The sequence below is a fragment of the Leopardus geoffroyi genome, chromosome D3, assembly GCF_018350155.1.
Source record: "Leopardus geoffroyi isolate Oge1 chromosome D3, O.geoffroyi_Oge1_pat1.0, whole genome shotgun sequence".
NCBI lineage: Eukaryota > Metazoa > Chordata > Mammalia > Carnivora > Felidae > Leopardus > Leopardus geoffroyi.
This window is the reverse complement of record NC_059339.1, coordinates 30,297,629-30,312,865: the sequence shown is the minus strand read 5'-3', so window position 1 is coordinate 30,312,865 and position 15,237 is coordinate 30,297,629. Positions and strand designations below refer to the sequence as shown.

General features: G+C 37.9%; 2 protein-coding genes and 1 long non-coding RNA gene across 15 annotated transcripts in view; 1 reads left to right on the top strand and 2 right to left on the bottom strand.

Annotated features, from left to right (window-relative positions):
• The window catches only part of LOC123588119 (ankyrin repeat domain-containing protein 26-like), a 289,757-nt gene that overhangs the window by 64,202 nt on the left and 210,318 nt on the right, over positions 1 to 15,237 (bottom strand). The gene's annotated exons all lie outside the window — the stretch shown is intronic.
• LOC123588114 (ankyrin repeat domain-containing protein 26-like) overlaps positions 1 to 15,237 on the top strand; it is a 116,030-nt gene that overhangs the window by 97,946 nt on the left and 2,847 nt on the right. For all 13 annotated transcript variants that reach the window (XM_045458414.1, XM_045458412.1, XM_045458409.1 and 10 more), the window contains 3 exons: positions 7,381 to 7,671; positions 8,216 to 8,427; positions 9,932 to 10,160. In XM_045458414.1, the coding sequence (XP_045314370.1) occupies positions 7,381 to 7,671; positions 8,216 to 8,427; positions 9,932 to 10,160 (732 nt within the window). The remainder of the gene's footprint in view (positions 1 to 7,380; positions 7,672 to 8,215; positions 8,428 to 9,931; positions 10,161 to 15,237) is intronic.
• LOC123588122 lies at positions 4,383 to 13,987 on the bottom strand. Its single transcript, XR_006707712.1, has 4 exons — positions 13,888 to 13,987; positions 12,501 to 12,966; positions 6,521 to 6,642; positions 4,383 to 6,344 (listed from the first exon to the last, which is right to left on the bottom strand). It is a non-coding gene; the product is annotated as an uncharacterized LOC123588122 (long non-coding RNA).

Below are 15,237 nucleotides of genomic sequence, written 5' to 3'. Positions count from 1 at the left end.
CACGTTGTTTTCAAGTGTACATGGAATATTCTCAAGAATGGATCACAAACAAAAAACAGGCCTTAATTATTAAAAAAAACAATACATGCAGGTTAAATAACGTGCTACTACACTGGAATGGGTTAAGCAGGAAATACAAGAAGAAATTTTAAAAAATACATGTATACAAATGGAAATGAGAAAACAATGGTCTGAAACCTTTGAGATGCTGCAAAAGTAGTCCTAAGAGGGAAGTACAAAGCAATATAAGCCTACTTCAAGAAGCAAGAAAAGTTTCAAACAACCTAACCTTACACCTAAAGGAGCTAGAAAAAGAACAACAAATGAAGCCTGAAGCCAGCAGAAGAAAGCAAGTAATAATGATCAGAGCAGGGGGCCCTTGGGTGGCTTCACTGGTTAAGTGTCTGACTCTCGATTTTGGCTCAGGTCATGATCTCACAGTAGTGAGATCGAGCCCCGTGTTAGGCTCTCTGCTGGCAGCATGGAACCTGTCTGGGTTTCACTCTCTCCCTCTCTCTCTCTCTCTCTCTGCCCATCCCCCACTCATGCGTGGTCTCTCTCAAAATAAATTTAAAAAAGAGATTAAAGCAGAAATGAATGATAGACAAACAAAAAACAGATAAAACTAGAACAGATCAATGAAACCTAGAGCTGGCTCTTTGTAAAAATTAATAAAACTGATAAGGCGTTAGCCAGAGTAATCAACAAGAAAAGAGAAAAGACCGAAATAAATAAAACCACAAATGTGAGAGTAGAAATAAGAACCAACACCACAGAGATACAAACATTTATGAGAGAATATTATGAAAAAATGTATGCCAACAAATTGGACAACTTAGAAGAAATGAATAAATTCCTAGAAACATATAACTTACCAAACTAAAACAAGAAGAAATAGAAAATTTGAAAAAAAAAATCAATAACCAGCAAGGAAACTGAATCAGGAATCAAAAAACTCTCAACAAACACAAGTCTAGGACCAGATGACTTCAGATGTAAATTTTAACATGTAAAGAAGAGCTAATACCAAAGAAAGAAAGAAAGAAAGAAAGAAAGAAAGAAAGAAAGAAAGAAAGAAAGAAAGAAAGAAAGAAAGAAAGAAAGAAAGAAAGAAAGAAAGAAAGAAAGAAAGAAAGAAAGAAAGAAAGAAGAAAGAAGAAAAAGTTTAACCTGTCCTTTTCAAATTGTTCCAGAAAAACATAAAAGGAAGGGAAATTTCCAAATTCATTCTATGCCAGCTTTACCCTGATACCAAAACCAGATAAAGACACCACAAAGAGAATTACAGGGCAGCATCTCTGATGAACATGCAAAATTCTTCAAGAAAATAAGCAAACTGAATCCAACAATACATTAAAAAATCATTCACCAGGGGCAGGGGCAGCTGGGTGGCTTAGTCAGGTGAGCATCCAACTTCAGCTCAGGTTACGATCTCACGGTCCGTCGGTTTGAGCCCAGTTTCAGGCTCTGTTGACAGCTTGGATCCTGGAGCCTATTTCAGATTTTGTGTTTCTCTGTCCCTCCCTTGCTTGTGCTCTTTCTCAAAAATAAATAAACATTAAAAAAAATCGTTCACTATAACCAAATGGGATTTATCCCTGGTGTGCAGGGGTGGTTCAATATTTGCAAATCAATGAATGAGATACCTCATATTAATTTTCAAAAAAGCATAAAATCATATCATTGCAATAGATGCAGAAAAAGAATTTGACAAACTATAACAAAATATAGAATACATTCATGATGGATGGTTTTTTCTTTCATTTTATTTATTTATTTATTTATTTATTTATTTATTTATTTATTTTTCAATGTATGAAATTTATTGTCAAAATGATTTCCATCCAACACCCAGTGCTCATCCCAAAAGGTGCCCTCCCCAATACCCATCACCCACCCTCCCCTCCCTCCCACCCCCCATCAACCCTCAGTTTGTTCTCAGTTTTTAAGAGTCTCTCATGTTTGGCTCTCTCCCGGTCTAAACTCTTTTTTTTTTTTTTTCTTCCCCTTCCCCATGGGTTTCTGTCAAGTTTCTCAGGATGCACATAAGAGTGAACACATATGGTATCTGTCTTTCTCTGTATGGCTTATTTCGCTTAGCATCACACTCTCCAGTTCCATCCATGTTGCCACAAAGGGTCATATTTCGTTCTTTTTCATTGCCCTGTAGTACTCCATTGTGTATATAAACTGCAATTTCTTTATCCATTCATCAGTTGATGGACATTTAGGCTCTTCCCATAATTTGGCTATTGTTGAGAGTGCTGCTATAAACATTGGGGTACAAGTGCCCCTATGCATCAGTACTCCTGTATCCCTTGGGTAAATTCCTAGCAGTGCTATTGCTGGGTCATAGGGTAGGTCTATTTTTAATTTTCTGAGGAACCTCCACACTGTTTTCCAGAGTGGCTGCACCAATTTGCATTCCCACCAACAGTACAAGAGGCTTCCCATTTCTCCACATCCCCTCCAGCATCTATAGTCTCTTGATTTGTTCATTTTGGCCACTCTGACTGGCGTGAGGTGATATCTGAGTGTGGTTTTGATTTGTATCGCTGCTGATAAGGAGCGACGTTGAGCATCTTTTCATGTGCCTGTTGGCCATCCGGATGTCTTCTTGAGAGAAGTGTCTATTCATGTTTTCTGCCCATTTCTTCCCTGGGTTATTTGTTTTTCGGGTGTGGAGTTTGGTGAGCTCTTTATAGATTTTGGATACTAGCCCTTTGTCCGATATGTCATTTGCAAATATCTTTTCCCATTCCGTTGGTTGCCTTTTCGTTTTGTTGGTTGTTTCCTTTGCTGTGCAGAAGCTTTTTAATTTCATAAGGTCCCAGTAATTCACTTTTGCTTTTAATTCCCTTGCCTTTGGGGATGTGTCGAGTAAGAGATTGCTATGGCTGAGGTCAGAGAGGTCTTTTCCTGCTTTCTCCTCTAGGGTTTGGATGGTTTCCTGTCTCACATTCAGGTCCTTTATCCATTTTGAGTTCATTTTTGTGAATGGTGTGAGAAAGTGCTCTAGTTTCAACCTTCTGCATGTTGCTGTCCCGTTCTCCCAGCACCATTTGTCAAAGAGACTGTCTTTTTTCCATTGGATGTTCTTTCCTGCTTTGTCAAAGATGAGTTGGCCATACGTTTGTGGGTCTAGTTCTGGGGTTTCTATTCTATTCCCTTGGTCTATGTGTCTGTTTTTGTGCCAATACCATGCTGTCTTGATGATGACAGCTTTGTAGTAGAGGCTAAAGTCTGGGATTGTGATGCCTCCTGCTTTGGTCTTCTTCTTCAAAATGACTTTGGCTATTCGGGGCCTTTTGTGGTTGCATATGAATTTTAGGATTGCTTGTTCTAGTTTCGAGAAGAATGCTGGTGCAATTTTGATTGCGATTGCATTGAATGTGTAGATAGCTTTGGGTCGTATTGACATTTTGTCAATATTTACTCTTCCAATTCATGAGCAGGAATGTCTTTCCATTTCTTTATATCTTCTTCAATCACCTTCATAAGCTTTCTATAGTTTTCAGCATACAGATCTTTTACATCTTTGGTTAGATTTATCCCTAGGTATTTTATGCCTCTTGGTGCAATTGTGAATGGCATCAGTTTCTTTATTTGTCTTTCTGTTGCTTCATTGTTAGTGTATAAGAATGCAACTGATTTCTGTACATTGATTTTGTATCCTGCAACTTTGCTAAATTCATGTATCAGTTCTAGCAGACTTTTGGTGGAGTCTATCGGATTTCCCATGTATAGTATCATGTCATCTGCAAAAAGTGAAAGCTTGACTTCATCTTTGCCAATTTTGATGCCTTTGATTTCCTTTTGTTGTCTGATTGCTGATGCTAGAACTTCCAACACTATGTTAAACAACAGCGGTGAGAGTGGGCATCCCTGTCGTGTTCCTGACCTCAGGGAAAAAGCTCTCAGCTTTTCCCCATTGAGGATGATGTTAGCTGTGGGCTTTTCATAAATGACTTTTATGATCTTTAAGTATGTTCCTTCTATCCCGACTTTCTCAAGGGTTTTTATTAAGAAAGGGTGCTGAATTTTGTCAGAGGCCTTTTCTGCATCGATTGACAAGATCATATGGTCATGATGGATGTTTTGAAGAGCAGCACACCTCAACAAAGTAGGCTTAGAGGAACCATACCTCGACATAATAAAGGCCATATATGGAAAATGAACAGCTAATATGATCCGAACTGGGGAAAAACTGAGAGAAAAACTTCTTAGATCTTGCTTCTAGTTATCTGCTTCTTCTCATTAGCACTGTTGGTTGTTAATAAATTAATCTTAACATTTATTACATCCTACTTTAATGGAGACCAACTTCTCCCATACAAGTTTATGTGTCTTATCTCTTTTCTTTTCATCCCACTGACGTCTGGTTGTTGATGCTGGCTGTTGCCTGGGACTTCAGTTCAGGAGGCAGCAGAAACACTTAAACTGACACACCTAGACCCTCTTTGTGGCCTAGACTTCCTCACTAGATGGGGAGCTAGATTCCAAGTAAGCAGCCTGAGATACAGAGCAAGGCAGAATCTGTATCGCCTTTTGTCACCTAGGCTTGGAATACACACAGCATCATATTCACATATTCTGTTCATTAGGAGCAAGCCACTAAGGTTGTTCCATGGTCTTTTTTTTTTTTATGGAATTAATATTTGAAACCTATGGACACCTTTAAAAGGCAGTATAATTTACCCACTGGCCACAAATGTTTGTATTCCTCCCACCTGAAAAATACATTCACTCCCCTCCCCCTCCAATACCTCCTGCAAGTCTCAGTTATCATGGCATCAGGTTCAAGGCTTGAGTCCAAGATCTTACCATCTTAATCAGGTGCAGTGGGGATAAGCTGCCTGGGTTATGGTATCTAAAGTATAGCCCCTTGAGTGCAAGTGTTCTCAATATGAGGACTTGAGAACGAAAGAGACAGTTATTTACCACTCACAAATGCAACATTCTAGTCAACTGCTGAAGACTCTCCCATTCAGAAAAAGGAGATGGGAAGCACCCTAGTCCATAAAAGTTTTGAAATATAGCCTGATGCATGCTGTCAGTTCTTAAGTTAGGACTTAGTCCTAACCACGGGAATACTTTCTCCATGTCTCTTCCCTTTCTTTACTCTTTGAGCTCTTGGTTCCTTCCTTTTCATAAGGAATGACCTGTATTTGCAGCTGTTTTTTCATCCTGCTTCCTCCCTGTGGGACTTCTAAGACCCAAAGGCCTCTTTTCCTTTTGCACGATTTGGTCTCTTGTAGTCCAAGCTAGCAAATAGTATGTTTGCTACTATAAATCTCTTACCTTTTTTAGTTTTCTATAAATATTACTGGATTTCATGCCGTGTTGTAGCAAAGCGACCCTCCCAAGTCCTTTTGAGATCAGCTTTTCGCTTCAGGTTTCCTGTGAAGCTCTTATATGACAATGCCTTTAAAATTCGTCTACTCTTGGAGCTCCTGGCTGGCTCAGTTGGTAGAGCATGTGACACTTGATCTCTGGGTGCTGAGTTTAAGCCCCATGTCGGGTGTGGAACCTACTTTAAAAAAAAAAATCTTATACTCTTAAGATCCCTAAAGAAACTGGAGGCATACCTTAAATCTTTCTGTTTTCCTGGTAGCACCCTGGATTTTCTCGTAACCCAAAAGCCATTTCTTCGTGTTGGCATTATTTGACAGTTCCACATGTAGAGAGGCTGTAAATGAGAAACAGATACTTGAACCCAGTAAGTCCTGGTTCCTTTCAGTTGCATAGTCTTTCTTTAGTTTCTCTTTCCTATCCGTTTTACTTTCAGGTATTTTGTAGCATGACTTCCCTTTCCTCCAGTGTCATTTTCTTCACTTGCTTAGAAACCCTTGCCGTCAGCCTCTTCACAGGCCATCAGGCTTCCACTAAGAGTCTCGTGGAGGCCCTTTTTGGGTCTCATTCTTATGCTTTTCTACATCTTTCCAGGTTCCACCTACCTCCTGGTTCAAAGGAAGTTTAGTTTTAGGTTTTTTTCAATAGCAGCACACCGTTTTTAGGATCAGTATCTGTGGTAGGAATTTACTGCTGCATAATAAGCCACTCAAAGCCTAGTAGTTCAAAACAGCATTTATCTTGTTCACCAATCTTTAGTTTAGGCAAAGCAGAGTAGGGCAACTCATTTCTTCTTCATTTGGCATCAGCTGGCATAACTGGAAGCTGGAGACTAGAATCATCTAAAGGCTTGTTCATGCACGTGTTTGGCTGCTGAGGCTGGCCTTTGGCTAGCACGTTGGCTAGTCTCAGCTGGAGTATCTACATGAAGATTCACTAGATAGCCTGGGATTCCTCACAACGTGGTGGCTGGGTTCTAAGGGTGAGCTTCCCTAGAGAAAGAAAGTCAGATGGAAGCTGTATCACATTTTCCAGGCTGGCCTTAAAGATCACAGCAGTTCTGCATATTCTGTTCACTAGAAACCAGTTACTGAAGCTAGCATATATTTAAGGGGAGGGATTTTCACAGAAGTATCAACAAATTTATAAAACGACCACATCCACTCACCTTGCCTTACCAATCATATATAATGGATGGAAGACCTTTCCAACTCAGCATCACTGAAACTCCAGCCAGTTTTGTTGTTGTGGTTGTTGTTGTTGTTGTTGTTTAGTATGATCTCTTATTTTCTAGAAAGTAACAAAGGATTACAAGATAACAGTATTGAAATAAGTTTTTATTTTGCCTCAAAAAAATATGTGGATTATCCAATTAAAGTTTTATACTGGGAGATGTGATTTCTTAACCTGGAGAATCACTTCTCCTGGGAATGCAGTTCAAATTAGCATTAAAACATTTGCAGCTCAGAAAAAGGCCGTGGCATTAGAATCATTACCTATAGATTCACGAATTAGAGTCTTATTTTCAGAGTCTTATCTTGGGACGTATTTTTGGACGCGGGCATACATAAGTCAATATGATATTGCTAAAACTTCTTTAAAAATGATGGCATGTTAAGATGGGGGAAGGGCTAAGAGACTTTCTCCTAAGAGGGGACTTATTTTATGAAAGAAAGATATGAAAGAATGATAGAAAAATAAAAGTATAGAATCAAGTGCAAATGTTGTGTAGTAAAGACAATGATAGCAAAGACCTATTTCAGTAACACCTGATGGCTTTAAGTTTGCTCTTGATTTTCTGAGTTGTTTAAGGTTCCACATTCTAAGACAGGTAACATTTTATTGCAAATGAGTTTATTTAAAATTTTGAGTGCCTGGCTGGCTCAGTTACTCTTGATCTTGAGATTGTGAGTTCAAGCCTCACACTGGGCTTAGAGATTACTTAAAATCTGAAAAACAATTTTGATGGTAGTTTTGAGTTAGACTCTTTTCACTCCACTTCCAAACTATAGTGTTTTATTCATGCAGGCTGATGTCCTTACAACAGAACTGGAAACTACATCTTCAAAACGTCTACACCTGGATGCAAAAAATCAAATTCTTCAACAACAGTTATTATCAATGACAGCTTTCGAAGAAGAACGTGAAAACCTAGAGAGCAATAACAAGAAGTTACAACAAGAAGTAGTAAAATTGAAACAATTTATGGAAATGAATATGGTAGAACGCAGTCAAGTGGAACAGTATAAACGGGAGATTGAAGAAAGAGCACGACTGGACATAGAACAAAAATTACACGAAGTCAACCTGTTTTTACAGGTTAATTGATTGATCTGTAATGTGCTTTCGTTCATTTCACTGCAAATTACATTTTGGATAGATGTATTGTACGGGTTTCCTCTACTTGCTTTATGGAAATTTGTAGATTTCTGGAGGCATTTGTTCCTCCCTTTAAAGATTTCAGTTTTCATCATTGGTCCTACTAAATCGAGAGGATAAGAAAAAATGATGATTTAAACAACTAGTCTCACTATTAAGAGGAAGAGAAAAATTATGATTTAAAAATTGCACTCTACTTGGATTATTCTTAAGTTTATTGTTGACTTTTAAAATTTTGTCATTGATTCTATTATTTGAATTATCAGATTGCGTGAATACTAATACAAGAATGATTGAACTTTAATTTTATAAATCATATTTAATTCAGTTGACATTGATGATAAATATTTTACACTTGGGCTTTTTTTTTTTTTTTTTCATTTAAAATTGCTCTCTGAATCATTGACTCAGAAGTAAAGGAAACGGGTATAATTAATTATTCAGATTATAGCTATTTTAAAACTATCCTGTTAATTTGCTTTAGGCACAAGCAGCAGCTCAAGAAAACTTGGACGAGTTAAGAGAAAATGCTCATGCTTCAATGAGAAGTCAAATGGAACTTAGAATTAAAGATCTGGAATCTCAGGTCTCTACAATGAAGACGTCTCAAGATTCTACTAAAACAGAATTGGAAACCTACAGGCAACTCTACCTAGAATTAAAAGTTAGAAAGTCCTTGAGAAATGAGCTGAACAGGTAAGCCAAAACAGAATCATAGACAAGAAATTTAGCTTATTAATTTGCCTCTAAAGCATAATTTCTGTGGAGCCAAGATCATGAGATGAGTAGGAAGTGAAAGCCAACTAGATCGTGTAATTTTGGAAAATGATGTTTCTAAGTGAACTTACCTTTGAAATGTCAGTCCAGGACAGTTTGCATCCCTCCTCTTCTTTTTGGTTTTACAGGACCTCTTCTCCCACCCCACCCCCCCCCCCCGCACCCCCCGCCCTGTATATTATCCATTGATCGGATCTGCTAGTCTTTTTTTTTATTTTATTTTATTTTAACATTTATTTATTTTTGAGACAGAGAGAGACACAGCATGAACGGGGGAGGGCCAGAGAGAGAGGGAGACACAGAATCGGAAGCAGGCTCCAGGCTCTGAGCCATCAGCCCAGAGCCCGATGCGGGGCTCGAACTCGCGGACCGCGAGATCGTGACCTGAGCTGAAGTCGGACGCTTAACCCACTGAGCCACCCAGGCGCCCCCGGATCTGCTAGTCTTTAAGTGCATTGTTTGAAGCTTTCTCATTTAGAAGCATATTATTATAAAATTGCTTGTCAGAAGTACCCTAAAGAGAAATGTCGATGAGTTCATTTTTGGAAGATGACATCTTTAACCTAAAAGGTCAAGTACTACTACTACTCATCCTGGCAGCTTGGTACATTGATTCCCTTGATTGTGAACTTTGGTATTATTACTAGAGTGGGCCTTGAGACAAACTATCCTTTGTGGTTTTTCTACTTTACATAATGGCATACATGTGAAATACAGAAAGACTCACACAGGGCTGAAGGGGAGTATAGTTCCCAAAGTGGCTAAAAAGAGCACCGTGGTGGGAGGGAGGTATGTGGAAGACTGAAGACAGAAAGGGCAGATTCTGCCTCCAGTGCCTTGGTAACTGTTATAAGCTAATCGCCTCTGTAGCTGTTTTAATTCTTTCTGATCACACGTCTGCCATCTACTATCTCCCCTAGAGATTGTTGGTCTCAGTGATTCCTCGGGGTCAAATGCTCAGTTTCTCTGAGATAGTAAGTGGTGAAAGCACTTACTTTCACAAGAGTGGTGAAAGCAAATGCTTGAAAATGTCTTTGAGGGATGGTTTATTTTTATATCTGGAAACAGGTTTACTAAATATAAGTGTGTATATATACTGGCATCCTGAAGGATGTTGTCAGTACAGCCATTCCAGAAGACAGCAAGTATTATTCGTTAAGCCATGTACATCACTGATAGCCACTTCTCTCCCTTCCCTAATTTGAATTGTTAGTTAGGGATCCCCCTGGAAACATAAGTATTTCTTTAGAACAATTTTAAAAGTATAATTTTAGATAGTAGGTGTGCTCTGTCACATGTTCAGTGTTAAAACACTGTTCAATGGCAAATGCTATTTACTATTATGGAAACTTAAAAAGATGTAAGTCATTTAGGAATGATTTAGGGAAAAAGAAAATGTATTTGTGTTTTTTAATCTTCACAGGACTAATGAGAGGCTGTCAGTGAGCAACACAAAACTTCTTGCGGGGAGACAGCAGCATCAAACTTCACTCAGGACTCTTACTATGAGCCTAGGCCTGGAAACACCTTATTGTGGACATTTTGAAAATAATTCAGTGCTCAATGGAAACCTTACTCCAAGAGGAAACTTAGTGATTCCTACCTTAAACCCACGGCCGTCATATGACTGCTGGGAGACTTCCTTGTGGAAGGTTAGTTGTATTATCTGTTTTACTTTGGGTTTCAGATATCTGATATAATTGTTGCTTTTAATTTGGTGAAATTCTGAGTTGTTTAAGTAACTAATACATACGAAGTAAAAGTCATAATTATATGTGCTAAGAAAGAACTGAGGTAAATTTTATATATATATAAATGTTATATATATATATATATATATACACACACACACACACACACACACACACACACACACATATATATATATATATATATATATATATATTTTAGTCCCTTGATCTCTCATTTCCAAGAGATACTTATTTTTATTTTATTTTAGCGAGAGAATGAGTGAGTGCATGCAGGGGAGGGGCAAAAGGAGAGGGAGAAAGAGAATCCCAAGCAGGTTTCATGCTCAGCGCTGAGCCGAATGTGGGGCTCAGTCTCAAAACCATGAGATCATGACCTGAATCAAAATCAAGATTTGGACACTGAAAACAACTGAGCCACCCAGGTGTGCCACAAGAGACACCTAGTGTTAACTGTGTTCAATAAATATAACTAAACTGACCCATGTTAAATTTCTTGAAAAGCTTTCATTTAAATTTGATTTTAGAAAGTAAATGTTATTGCCTGCTGATCACAGGTACACTTAGATGCTTGGACTTATTTTCGGTTGGCAGTGGTTCATAAACATTTGAAGGTTTTGCTATCATCCAGTTTTTGCACCACTGTATGTCAGTGAATGATCGTCCTCCAAACACTTAACGACATATGAATGTTTACTATTTAAAAGAATCCAAGGGGGTGCCTGGGTGGCTCAGTCATTTCAACGTCTAACTCTTGATCTCAGCTCAGGTTTTGATCTCAGGGTCATGAGTTCAAGTCCTGCATTGGGCTCTACACTAAGCATGGAGGCTACTTTAAACAAAAAAAAAAAAGAATCCATGGTAAGTCCTTTTTTATGAATTAAATCAACTTGTAACACTAAAAAGGTTAATTTCTCTTTTAAGTTAAATTTTTGCTATTTTCTTACATGAGAATACATCTTTAATTGCTCTCTTACTTATGGCACTCTTTTTTCTTTTTCCTTTTTTTTTTTTGACTAATAGCACCTCTGTTTCAATTTTTATACAATATCTTGCTGAGCGATTGTAGAGCATTTTATAAATAGCTAAATCAAGCAAATATTTGAATTTTTAAAATGAAGCTTTATGGGGCGCCTGGGTGGCGCAGTCGGTTAAGCGTCCGACTTCAGCCAGGTCACGATCTCGCGGTCCGGGAGTTCGAGCCCCGCGTCAGGCTCTGGGCTGATGGCTCAGAGCCTGGAGCCTGCTTCCGATTCTGTGTCTCCCTCTCTCTCTGCCCCTCCCCCGTTCATGCTCTGTCTCTCTCTGTCCCAAAAATAAAAATAAACGTTGAAAAAAAAAATTAAAAAAAAATAAATAAATAAATAAAATGAAGCTTTAATTTCTTCAAATGAGTTCTTTGCCCGTTTCTCTTTTCTTTTTCTGGAACCCCTTGAATGCAAGTATTATTACACTGGATGTTGTCCCACAGGTCCCTTAACCTAGTCTCATTTTTAAAGTTCTTTTTTCTTTTTGTTTTTCAGCTTGGATGATTTCTACTACCCTGTCTTGCAAATTGTTGATCTGTTCTTCTGCATCTTCTTATCTGCTGTTGATTCCCCCTAGTGTATTTGTCATTTCTGTTATTGTATCCTTCAGCTCTGATTGGTTCTTTTTTATATTTTCTATCTCTTTGTTGATGTTATCACTGGATCCATTCATTCTCCTCCCAAGTTCACTGAGCATCTTTATGACCTTTACCTTGAACTCTTTATGAGGTACATCACTTATCTCTGTTTTTTTTTTCTTAGTTTTTTTTCTTAGTTTTGTTAGTTTTTTTTTTTTTTTCCTTAGGTTTTGTCATGTTCTTTCATTTGGAAGGTATTCCTCTGTGTCCTCAGTTTGTCTGACTTTCTGTGTTTGTTTCTAAAATGGTTTCTTTCAACTTTTTCTCTCTTTTGAGTGGGCGTTGCTTTTGAACAATGTACATTAGTTATGAAGTCAAGGAAGAAGAGAATGTTTCTGTAAGTGTTGTCTAGTCATTTTTCTTGGTGGAGCTGTGACAGGTGACACTGGGTAGGCGACAAGTAACACTGCTCTTCTCTTTCTAAATTCAGAACACAGGAGACAGGGAGATGGAGAGAAACTTAGTAGCTTTATTACTAATACACACTAACAAATTGGAGGATATGATTTAGGTTATGTTAGCCACACTGGGCTTCCTCCCAAATTGGGCACTTCCCCACACAGTTGTAAATTGAGGAAACAAATGCTTGACACCCACCCTGGGGGCAGGGTGCTTACCACAGAGCTGAGAGCAGACCCAAATTCATGTTACTGTGGGCAGGCACATCTTTTCAAAGAGGAGACTCAGAAACACATAAGCACTGCTTAGCTCCTTCTCCCAAATTCACCCGTTAGGTAAGTCTCCCTTCCTGTCGGGAGGGAGAGAGAGATAAGTCCAAATGTGAGAAGTGAAGGTTCACCTATTATTTCTGACTGGATTTAAATTATAAATAAAGTGAATTGTGTCTTTTGTACATACCAACTAATGATGAGAGGTTAGACAGAAGCATGCTAGATGGGAAAGAGAAATCTGTTGGGTTTTAAATTTTGCTATAAATAACCACACCATGGGTTCACTCATTTGTTGATTGATTTTGATAAACCAAGTTTTCTTTGGAAGAAATAAATCATTCTTTCAGGAAGAATTTCCTCAGTTTCAGCTTGCTTGCTTCACCTGAAGATTTTCTCTCTCAAGTTCTCTGTCCTGTGGTTTAAAAAAGTTGTGCTTAATGGGGCGCCTGGGTGGCACAGTCGGTTAAGCGTCCGACTTTAGCCAGGTCACGATCTCGCGGTCCGTGAGTTCGAGCCCCGCGTCGGGCTCTGGGCTGATGGCTCAGAGCCTGGAGCCTGTTTCCGATTCTGTGTCTCCCTCTCTCTGCCCCTCCCGTTCATGCTCTGTCTCTCTCTGTCCCAAAAATAAAATAAACGTTGGAAAAAAAAATTTAAAAAAAAAAAAAAAAAAAAAAAAGTTGTGCTTAAAAATTGACTGCTACTAAAAGGAGTTAACATAATTTCTGTTCCTTGATTTTTATTCATGACTTTAAAATTTGTAATTTAGTTACAGAGCTACTATTGTGTGCCTCATACCTAAACATTATTGAGCCACATGACAAAGTTTTATGTATTCATTTTCTCTGAGTTATACTTAAAATATACATCTTTTTCCTGACTATGAGGAAGTAACTGGCATAGAACTCTAGGCTTGCTAAGACCAGAAGTGTATTCCTGGTCTGCATCTAGTTGGTTCCCTGACCTCAGGCAAAGTACACTCTCTCTGAGCCCTTTTTGTCTATTACGCAAAATTCGGGATTTTGACTAAATTAGTGACTTTTATACCTTCAAAATAATTTTTTTTTCAAAGAATAGAACGTAATTTCTTTTTGCATTAAACTGTATTGTGTAAAACAGAGAAGTAGAGCTGTCTAACTAAAGGAGAGATGGAGACTATGGCTGTGACTTCCTTGTCCCTCAATCCTGCAGTGTCCCCAACCGAACCTTAGATTTCTATGGGCCATATTTGAATGCTAACAGTAATGAGAAAATCTTTCTAATTAAAAATTCTTTAAAAATGTTCTTAGAATTAAAATTTGCTGATATATAGTTTTTCTGTGTATAATTTTCTCACCCTCTTATATTTCTGATAAATGGAAAGGTGTCCATAAAAGTACACATGTGTCCTCATTCATGGACTTGAAAGCTATTTTCACCATCGAAACACAGTTTTTACCTAGAAATAAACATAAAGGTCACAGAGGTAAAGATGCAACATTACCTTGGTAGTTCCTTAAGTCATGTCATGTAAAAAACGTGGTTTATATTTTATATCGAATTTATTAATGGTAATATAAAATTGTTTGAATAAAGCCTTCCCCCATCATCTGGTATTGAGTTATTAATTTTATAAGTCTGGTATAGTAATGTTGTCCCATTCATTTTATAAGGCCTGAATATAATGCTATTGTCAAAAAAGTGTTATGGTTCCTCAGAAACTTAAAAATAGATATTCATTAATTCCACTACTGCGTATTTACCCAAAGAAGATGAAAACACTAATTTGAAAAGTTGTGTGCATCCCTATGTTTATTGAAACATTGTTTGCAATAACCAAAATATGGAAGCAACCTAAGTGTCCATCGATAGATGAATGGATAAAGAAGATGTGTAATATGTATACAATGAAATATACCTCAGCTATCAAAAAGAATGAGATCTTGCCATTTGTGACAACATTGATAGACCCAGAGGGTATTATGCTAGGTGAAATAAATCAGAGAAAGACAAATAAATACCATCTGATTTCACTTACATGTGGAATATAAAACAACCAAACAAGTCAACAAACAGAATCATAACTACAGAGGACACATTGGTGGTTGGTAGAGGGGAGGTGGGTAGAGAGTAAGGACAAAATAGGTGAAGAGGAGGAAGAGGTACAAATTCCAGTTATAAAATAGATAAGTCACAGGAATGAAGAATACAGCATATGAAATATCGTCAATAATATTGTATTAATGTTGTATGGTGACAGAGGGTAACTACATGTACGGTAGTGAGCATAGCATAGTGTCTACAATGGTCCAATCTGAATTTGTATACTGAAATCAGTGTAACATTGTCTGTCAACTATACTTCAATTAAAAAAAGGTATTAGGGAAAATAGTCTCTGAAAATATTGGGAAACATGTCAGCCAAAACATTTGTCCTCACACCTACATTTGTAAAGACATTGGAATCCTTATCACCAGTGTTGATTATGTTCAGTACGCTATTTTGGAGCCCGTTTGGGGCATTCAGGGAGAGGCTACCTTGTATAAGAAAGATCTAAATAAGAACATTCTAGATAGGAACAGTTGTAATATACAGTCGACCCTTGACCAACATGGTTTTGAACTGTGCGGGTCTACTTTACTTACACATGGATTATTTTTGGATACTGTATAGTACTGTAAGTGTATTTCCTCTTCCTTCTGTTTTT